Genomic DNA, 10,484 nt, shown 5'->3' with positions numbered 1-10,484 from the left:
ATAAACTCTGGAGGCAAAGTATCCTTTAAATAAATTTTATACCAAATTGGATAAACAAGAAAGTTAGAATAATTATGAGATTTAAATACTAATTTTTTAAATTGTGTGATGTTTATCTTAGCATATATATCTGCAATACTGTTTAAAAATATACTCACTATGGCTTCCAATACTTAATATTTTATTTCCACAGTTGATATCAAGAAAATAAGAAAATGCTCAATGATAGCTACTTTGGTTTCCCTGGACGGCCTCAACTGGAGATGATCATCTCTGGGGTTGTCTTTTTTCTTCTACACTATTGCCTTGATAGGAAATATCGCCATCATCCTGCTGCCATTACTAGATGAATGTCTCCAAATTCCTATGTACTTCTTCCTCAGAAATCTGGCCATCTTGGATCTCTCTTATACCACAAATATAGTCCCACAGATGTTGGCCAATGTTTGGGGTAAAGACAAAAAAATCTCTTTCAGTGGTTGTGCCTTTCAACTGTTCATTGATGTGACATTATGCACAGTTGAATGTATGCTCCTGGCTATGATGTCCTATGACAGATTCAATGCTGTCTGCAAGCCTCTACATTACATGACAATAATGAACCCTCAACTCTGTCAAGGCCTAGTGACCGTGACCTGGATAATTGGTATCATTAATTGCATGATCCTCTCTCCCTATGCTATGAGTCTTCCTCGATGTGAAAACCACCGCCTGGATCACTATTTCTGTGAGATATCTGCAGTGGTCAAAGTTGCATGTGTGGACACCACAGTTATGGAAGAAATCTTATTTGCTTTTTTTTTTTTTTTAAATTTTCCTCCCACCGCTTCTCATTCTGGTTTCATATAGCTTCATTGCTGTAGCTGTGCTCAAGTCCAAGTCTGCAGCAGGGAGACAAAAAGCATTTGGGACCTGTTCCTCCCATCTCATTGTGGTCTCCATCTTCTATGGGACTGTTATCTACATGTACATACAACCAGGAAACAGTCCATCTCAGGATGAGGGTAAACTACTCAGTATCTTTTACTCCATTGTTACTCTCAGCTTGAACCCACTGCTCTATCAATTCAGTTCAGTTCAGTCGCTCAGTCGTGTCCGACTCTTTGCAACCCCATGAATCACAGCACACCAGGCCTCCCTGTCTTTCACCAACTCCTGGAGTTCACTCAAACTCATGTCCATCGAGCCGGTGTTGCCATCATCCAGCCATCTCATCCTCTGTCTGAATCTATACATTAAGGAATAAGGAGTTCAAGGGAGTCATGAAGAGGCTGATTAGAAAAGAAAAACTTTCTGGAGAAACAATAGGACACTAACATCTTTTCACAAGGCATTTCCAATAAAGAAATTGGCTCCATGTAACCTTTAGTTCATTGTGAAATTATTTTAGTAACAGCCTTTACCTAAAAGTGAAAATAATGCCTAGAAAATGTGCTTATATTTTAATGTCAGTATCTTATAATGCCAAGTTGGTTCTCAACTAAAAGTGCTTTTCAAAGTCACTAACTAATGGCCAACAAGCACAAGAAAATATGCTCAATATTATCGGATTATTAGAGAAATCAAAATTACAGTGAGGTATCACCTTACAACAGTCAGAATGGCCATCACTTAAAAGTCTACAGATAATAAATGCTGGAGAGGCTGTGGAGAAAAAAGGAACCCTCCTGCGTTGTTGGTGGGAATGTTAGCTGGAGCAGCCACTATGGAAATCAGTATTGAGGTTCCTTTAAAAACTAAAGATAGAGTTACTATATAATCTTGAAACCCCATTCCTGGGCATGGGAGAAAACTCTAATTAAAAAAAGATATATGCACACCAATGTTCATAGCAGCACAACTTACAATAGCCAAGACATGGAACCATATGTACCTTCCAAATGTTCAAGCTGTGTTTAGAAAAGGCAGAGGAACCAGAGATCGAATTGTCAACATCTGTTGGATTATTGAAAAAAGCTAGAGAGTTCCAGAAAAATATCTACTTCTGCTTTATTGACTATACCAAGGCCTTTGACTGTGTGGATCACAACAAACTCTGGAAAATTCTTAAACAGGTGGGAATACCAGACCACCTGAGCTGCCTCCAAGAAATCTGTATGCAGGTCAAGAAGCAACAGTTAGAACTGGACATGGAACAACAGACTGGTTCCAAATTGGGAAAGGAGTACACCAAGGCTGTATAATGTCACCCTGCTTATTTAACTTATACACAGAGTACATCATCAGAAATGCTGGACTGGATTAATCACAAGCTGGAATCAAGACTGCTGGGAGAAATATCAATAACCTCAGATATGCAGATAACACTGCAGATAACACACTTACAGCAGAAAGTGAAGAAGAACTAAAGAGCTTCTTGATGAAAGTGAAAGAGGAGAGTCAAAAAGTTGGCTTAAAACTCAACATTCAGAAAACTAAGATCATGGCATCTGGTGACATCACTTGCTGGCAAATAGATGGGGAAACAGTGGAAACAGTGGCAGATTTTATTTTGGGGGGCTCCAAAATCACTGCAGATGGTGACTGCAGCCATGAAATTAAAAGACACTTTCTCCTTGGAAGAAAAGTTATGACCAACCTAGACAACATATTAAAAACAGAGACATTACTTTGCAAACAAAGGTCCATCTAGTTAAAGCTTTGATTTTTCCAATAGTCATGTATTGTTGTAAGAGTTGGACTATAAAGAAAGTTGAGAGCCAAAGAATTGATGCTTTTGAACTGTGGTGTTGGAGAAGACTCTTGAGAGTCCCTTGGACTGCAAAAGATCCAACCAGTCCATCCTAAAGGAAATCAGTCCTGAATATTCATTGGAAAGATTAATGTTAAAGTTGAAACTCCAATACTTTGGCCACCTGATGCAAAGAACTGACTCATTTGAAAAGACCGTGATGCTGGGAATGATTGAAGGCATGAGGAGAAGGGGATGACAGAGGATGAGATGGTTGGATGGCATCACCAACTCAAGGGACATAAGTTTGAATAAGCTCCAGGAGTTGGTGATGGACAGGGAAGCCTGGTGTGCTGCAGTCCAGGGGGTCGCAAAGAGTCAGACATGACTGAGCGACTGAACTGAAGACATGGAAGCAACCTAAATGTCCATTGACAGAAAATAGATAAAGAAGCTGTGGTATATGTGTTCTGCTGCTGCTGCTACTGCTAAGTCGCTTCAGTCGTGTCCGACTCTGTGCAACCCCAAAGACGGCAGCCCACCAGGCTCCCCTGTCCCTGGATTCTCCAGGCAAGAACTTATATGTGTTCTAGGTTATTAAAATATAGGTTCAGCTCAGTTCAGTTCAGTTCAGTTCAGTCACTCATGCAGCTATATAACTGAAATCAACACAATGGTGTAAATTGACTAGACTTCATTTAAAAAATGGATGAAAAATTTAAAAAAAACTTTATTCATCATTCCTATTCTATGAACTCATGTTCCATTCTTTAAGGATTTTCTTTATCATTCAGTTCAACAACTTTATCAATAGGCTAAAGCATTTTTAGCACTGGCTACACAGTATGAGTAAGATGATTCTATCCTAAAGCTAGCATCACAGAAACATGTGAATTTTTACAAAATTATCTAGGCAGTACATTAATAAAAGAATAAAATGTATTGAGAAAGGGCATAATACATCTTAACAGTTGAATCTGGTTTTAAGTATGAACAATATATAACATATACAAAAATCCAATAACATTCAAAGGCAGATAGAATAGGCATTTGAGTGTTTTTATAGAATAATAATGTCACTGCTAAAGTATAGGTTATCTTGGTAAGAGAGAAAAGAATCCAGAAGATAAATTTAAAGCCAATTTTTAAAATCTGTGGATTCTACACTCATAAATGTTTCTCTGATGATTAGTGACTTTTTGCTTTTATTGTTTTTTTTTCTCTTTCAAATACTGCTCTTACTGAATTCTCCCACTGTCCATGGTGAAAAGGGATAAGTTTTATAACTTTTATAATAGCCACATTTTAAGTGTTATTTTTTCATATATGATTCATTTTCCATGGCTACACACAAAAAAGGCAGACATGCAAACATATAGGTACATAAATGCACATACCACTGATCATGGGTTTTATACTGGTGAACATGTTTTCCTGTCTTGTGGCAGGTCTTATGTTCAGGAACTTGAGTGGATTACAGACCAATATATACACAGAACTTACCTTGCAACCATCAGAAGGTTCAATCTGCCACCATATACAACACATGTGCCAGAAAATGTTGCCCCTCCCCATTCTAGAGATTTAAAAGTAATGGAATGCCTGAATGCATGATATAGTCAGCCTTTTCCTGAATTAGTCACTTATCCAAGGAAACATTGACTATCATCTAGAATATCTATGAAGGAGTCAATATTTTATGACTTATTTATGGTTTTATAACAATGCCTGGCTCTCAATATACATTCCACAAAAATTTGTGATTAGGGTGGGAAAAAAAAATCATGTCAACTAATAAGTCAGGACATAGCTAAGTCCACAGTGCTTCTCATCACTGTTCCTTCAGTCATCTCCCAAAAGGTGAATGTATTTTTGCCAGCATATTAAAAAGCAGAGGTATTACTTTGCAAACAAAGGTCTGTATATTCAAAGCTATGTTTTTTTCAGTAGTCATATGTGAATGTTAGAGTGCGCCATAAAGAAGGTGAACACCAAAGAATTGATGCTTTTGAGCTGTGGTGTTGGAAGACCCTTGAGAGTACCTTTGACTGCAAAAAGATCCAACCAGTAAATCCTAAAGGAAATCAATCCTGAATATTCATTGAAAGGACTGATGCTGAAGCTGAAGCTCCAATAATTTGGCCATCTGATGTTAAGAGCTGACTCATTAGAAAAGCCCCTGATGCTGGGAAAGATTGAAGGCAGGAGGAGGAGAAGAAGGCGACAGAGGATGAGGTGGTTGGATGGCATCATTGACTCAATGGACATGAGTTTGGGCAAGTTCTGGGACATGGTGAAGGACAGGGAAGTCTGGCATGTTTCAGTCCACGTGGTCCACAAACAGTCAGACATAACTGAGTGACTGAACAAACAAACAAACATTTTCTGTGCTATTAGACCCATAGTAGAATCTCTTTCCTTTCCATACATCTGCACTTATCCTTCCTATAACCTTATCCTTCCTATGTACCATTGGGATCTCCTGTCCCATAATTAATAATTTACCTGTATCCTCAAATAATTTACTTAACATTTTTTATACCTCTTAGTGTTAATTGAATTGAGACTCTTTCTTGAAGACAGTATTTCAACCACAACTCCCTTATGAGAAAATAATCCCACACTCACTACTTCAGAAAGTGGGATTTGAGCTATTGGCTTTATTCTATTTCTAGAATCATTCCATCTGCTCCTATTTTTTAAAATACATGGATTCATTTGAAGCTCATGTCATTTTAGCTGAGCAACTATCTAGACTAGAACTTTCCACAGTGTGGTCCTAAACAGCCTGCATCAGAATCACCCATGGTGTTATTTAAAATGCTCATCCAGAGCACAATCAAATGCTTTAAATCAGAAATTCTGAGTATGAAACACAAGTACTTTAACTTTTAACAAGTACACCATGTGAATCTTATGAATTCTAAAGCCTGAGGAACGGTATACCTTCTTCCCTTCATACTGCTGTCATTTACTGGTATCATGACCTCTCTCCCCATGCATTTACATTTTGGGATCAGATGCACAACTTTTCACTTACTAAAAAGACCTGGTATCATTGCAGCCTATGTCAAAAGTAAGATGAACTTTTGAATATGCCAGCATCCCTGTTTGCATCTCCAAGGTAGATACCACTTTTCATTTCAGGTACTCATTACTATATCCACATCATAAACCTCAACATTCCCTAGAGCTGCTCCAGCTTTACTATCTTAAAGCAATATGTCACAAAACAACCTCTGTCCTTTTAGATTCCTTCTCATTTACTTCCTTTAATCTTAGAATAGAGTGGAAAGATAAAAAATGCTTATACAACCATTGTTATCTTATCAACAGTGAGAATTGTATTGTTATTTCTTACAAGTTTAATGTTGGTTTGAGTTACTTAATACTTTTTTAAGGAAGGAGGTGGGAGAGGGGTTCAGGATGAGGAACACGTGCACACCCGTGGCGGATTCATGTTGGTGTATGGTAAAACCAGTACAATATTGTAAAGTAATTAGCCTCCAATTAAAATAAATAAATTTATATTTTAAAAAGGTCACAGATAAGAATTCATTTTTAAAATTTGATATGAAATCTCCAAATCAGAAACAAGTGGTACAGTTTTATTAGTATAGGAAAATGGGATGGAATAGAGCCTCATACTATTTCCACCTGTACATGCAACAGGCATCAGCAGATGGGAGGTATAGTTGATTAGACAATCTTACAGGAGAATCAAGTTTTATACCCTTGATTTCAAGTGAAACAAACTAGAGTAGTGAACACTTATAAGTGGTAGATAAAAAAATCAATAAATAATTTTGGTGAATAATATTCAAAGGTCAAAAGGCATGAGGCATGGTAATCAGACCAAAGCAGGAGTTGAGAGCAAGTCTCTCCCCATTAAGAAAATAAATTAAAAATATTTTGGTTAATATCTCTATACAGCTTTGGACAATAAGCTCCATGATGTGGATGATTTTTTGTGTCTTGAAAAGTGGAAGTTGCTCAGTCATGTCTGACTCTATGGCTTACAGTCCATGAAATTCTCCAGGCCAGAATATTGGAGTGGGTAGCCTTTCCTTTCTCCATGGGTATTCCCAATCCAAGAATCAAATCCAGGTCTCTCACATTGTAGGCAGATTTTTTTACCAACTGAGACACAAGGGACTTGGATTTGATAAAAAGAAAGCCATTTCATTATGACAGAGACTCAGAAAGAGGAAAAATGAAGACAATTCCTATAATTGAAGGCCCAGAATATTGGGGCTCAAACTAAGAAACTTGGGTACAGGTTTGTAGAGCAGTAGCACCAGACAGCAGTAAGTACTGACCTCTGCTTGGCAAACATTGGTGTACTGGGGATTTCTAGGCACATCACACATCAACAAAAGACAGACTGAGGCAAAAAGGCAGAAGTAACTCAAAACTAGAACTACTGGTTAGATTACCTAAGTATTTCTTGAACACTCTCTAAAAATGTTAGGAGGCTTGTTGGGACTAGGTGTTTAGATGGAAGTAATAGTTGGGAAATAGAAACACTATAGTGGAGGAAAATAGAACAAAGGAAAGAGAAATAATGGAAAGGCATGAAATGTTATACTTAGTCTTTTATTTTGCAAGTTTGTGTTTCTTTTGTTGCCCCAATGCAACTATATTATGTGCTATTTAATATGACTAATAAATATATTCATTTCTACCATATACTGTGCCTAAATCAGCACCATGAAGCAAATAAGGCTTAATCAGTGATTGATGAATAGGACTGAAATCTCAGCTTGAGCAAAATGCAGCTCCTTTTCTACTACTCTAAGGTTGGGAGGTATATCTTCAGCTTTTTATGATAAAGTTATTTTCTTTCTTAGGTTAAGCAAACATCCAACATATGTCAACATCTTTAGTTATTCTGAATATTCCAGATCCTCCTCCCAGCCTTATTAGTGCCCCCTTTACCTCCTTGTTCTTAGAGTGTAGATGAGTGGGTTAAGAGTCGGGGTTACAACAGTGTAGAAAAGGGTGAGAAACTTGCCCTGTTCATGAGTATAGTGACTCTTGGGTTGAAGATAAACAGCTGTGACAGTGCCATAGAAGAGGGACATTACAAGAAGATGAGACGTGCAGGTACCAAATGCTTTCTTCTTCCCTGCAGTTGACTTTATTCTCAGCACAGCTTTAGCAATAGCAATGTAAGAGGAAAGGATAATAAGCAAGGGCACCACCAGGAGAATAATACCAGCTATGAGTATCTGGATTTCAGTGTCGATGGTGTCTGCACTGGAGACCTGAATGAGGGCTGGAACTTCACACACTATGTCATCCACCTTCTGGTGGGAGCAGAAAGGTAACTGGAGGGTAGCAGGAGACTGAATCAGAGACTGAATCAGGCCAGTCCCCCATGCTAGGATGGCCAGCTGCAGACAAAGTTTTGGGTGCATGATAGTGGTATATTTTAGTGGATGACACACTGCCACATAGCGGTCCACAGCCATGACCACAAGCAGGACACATTCAGTGGTCCCAAGCCACAAGAAGACATAGAGTTGAATGGCACAGCCAGTGTAGCTGATGGTCTTCTCTGGACCCCAGAAATTAACCAACATCTGTGGAACACAGCTGCTGGTGAAACAGAGATCCAGCAGAGATAGGTTGGAAAGAAAGTAATACATTGGGCTGTGGAGTTTTGGATCGTTCACAGAGACAAGAATTATGACCATATTTCCTGTAATAGTTAAGCAATAAGAGATCAGAATTACTGAAAAGAGCATCTTCTCCAAATATGGCTTGTCAGAGAAGCCTAGAAGGATGAAATCACTGTGGCTGTCATTGCAAATTGTTAACATAGCCTCTAGAGCAATTGTCTCTTCAAGGAATGGTTCAAATGAAGTTGCTCAAAGACCTGTGATGTTCCAGTACAGAAACAGGAGGAGGGGCAGTATGAATTATTTGATTCTTTTTACTAAATAATGAGATTTTTGCATCCTTATTTTGGGAACACAATGCAAGATTTAGTGATCTGTTTTAATCTTTGATACTCATCACTCAATGATTTTCTTCCTCCTTTATGTCTTCTTCATATGATGCATTTTTAGAACTCTGCATTAGAAACAATGTATAAAATAAATATTAAACATGTATTAGTAAAATTAACCTTATTAAATATTATAATATCATTTCATCTTTGCTCTCAAAGATCATACATTTATAACATTTATCATAAAGTTTCGATACACCTTAAAGTTCAACCATATTCTCTTTCAACTTCTTTATTCATTTTGTGCTCTTATTTCTCTGTGTCTTTGTATTGCAATTTGTGTGAATACCTTGCTCCCATACCTCAATCTTCATTCCTCCTTCTCCCTTTCTCTTCCTCACTCAGCCTTCCTACCACTCTCTGGATTTCTGAGCTCGAATTCTTCCTCAAATCCCTTGCATTCCTATACACTAACAATGAGAAAACAGAAAGAGAAATTAAGGAAATAATTCCATTCACCATTGCAACAAAAAGAATAAAATACTTAGGAATATATCTACCTAAAGAAACAAAAGACCTATATGTAGAAAACTATAAAATACTGGTGAAAGAAATCAAAGAGGACACAAATTGATAGAGAACTATACCATGTTCATGGATCAGAAGAATCAATATAGTGAAAGTGAGTATACTACCCAAAGCAATCTATAGATTCAATGCAATCCCTGTCAAGCTACCAATGGTATTTTTCAGAGAGCTAGAAAAATAATTTCACATATGGAAATACAAAAAACCTTGGATAGCCAAAGCAATCTTGAGAAGAATGGAACTGGAGGAATCAACCTGCCTGACTTCAGGCTCTACTACAAAGCCACAGGCATCAACACAGTATGGTACTAGCACAAAGACAGAAATATAGATCAATGAAACAAAACTAGAAATCCCAGAGATAATGCACCTATGGACACCTTATCTTTGACAAAGGAGGCAAGATTATACAATGGAGAAAAGACCATCTCTTTAACAAGTGGTGCTGGGAAAACTGGTCAACCACTTGTAAAAGAATGAACTAGAACACTTTCTAACACCATACACAAAAACAAACTCAAAATGGATTAAAGATCTAAATGTAAGATCAGAAACTATTAAACTCGTAGAGGAAAACATAGGCAAAACACTCTCCGACATATATCACAGCAGGATCCTCTATGACCCACCTCCCAGAATATTGGAAATAAAACAAAAAATGAACAAATGGAACCTAGTTAAAATGAAAAGCTTCTGCACAACAAAGGAAACTACAAGCAAGGTGAAAAGACAACCTTCAGAATGGGAGAAAATAATAGCGAAGAAGCAACTGACAAAGAATTAATCTCAAAGACATACAAGCAACTCCTGCAGCTCAATTCCAGAAAAATAAAAGACCCAATCAAAAAGTGGGCCAAAGAACTAAACAGACATTTCTCCAAAGAAGACATATAGATGGCTAACAAACACATGAAAAGATGCTCAACACCACTCATGATCAGAAAAATGCAGATAAAAACCACAATGAGGTACCATTTCATGCCAGTCAGAATGGCTTCTATCCAAAAGTCTGCTGCTGCTGCTGCTGCTGCTGAGTCGCTTCAGTCGTGTCCGACTCTGTGCGACCCATAGATGGCAGCCCACCAGGCTCCCCCATCCCTGGGATTCTCCAGGCAAAAACACTGGAGTGGGTTGCCATTTCCTTCTCCAATGCATGAAAGTGAAAACTGAAAGTGAAGTCGCTTAGTCGTGTCTGACTCCTAGCGACCCATGGACTGCAGCCTACGGCTCCTCTGTCCATGGGATTCTCAGGCAAGAGTACTGGAGTGG

General features: G+C 38.0%; 1 protein-coding gene and 1 pseudogene across 1 annotated transcript; one reads left to right on the top strand and one right to left on the bottom strand.

The window, feature by feature from the left end:
- Nucleotides 1–215: 215 nt before the first annotated feature.
- On the top strand, nt 216–7,526 carry LOC102185914 (annotated as a pseudogene).
- On the bottom strand, nt 7,523–8,496 carry LOC108634759 (olfactory receptor 2H2-like). The gene is given in 2 exon segments (XM_018045001.1): nt 7,523–7,620; nt 7,623–8,496. Coding segments are annotated over 2 exon segments (972 nt in total).
- Between the last annotated feature and the right edge of the window lie 1,988 nt (nt 8,497–10,484).

This window comes from Capra hircus, unplaced genomic scaffold, assembly GCF_001704415.2.
Source record: "Capra hircus breed San Clemente unplaced genomic scaffold, ASM170441v1, whole genome shotgun sequence".
NCBI lineage: Eukaryota > Metazoa > Chordata > Mammalia > Artiodactyla > Bovidae > Capra > Capra hircus.
Note: the sequence above shows the minus strand (reverse complement) of the source record. Positions and strands in the feature narration are given on the sequence as shown.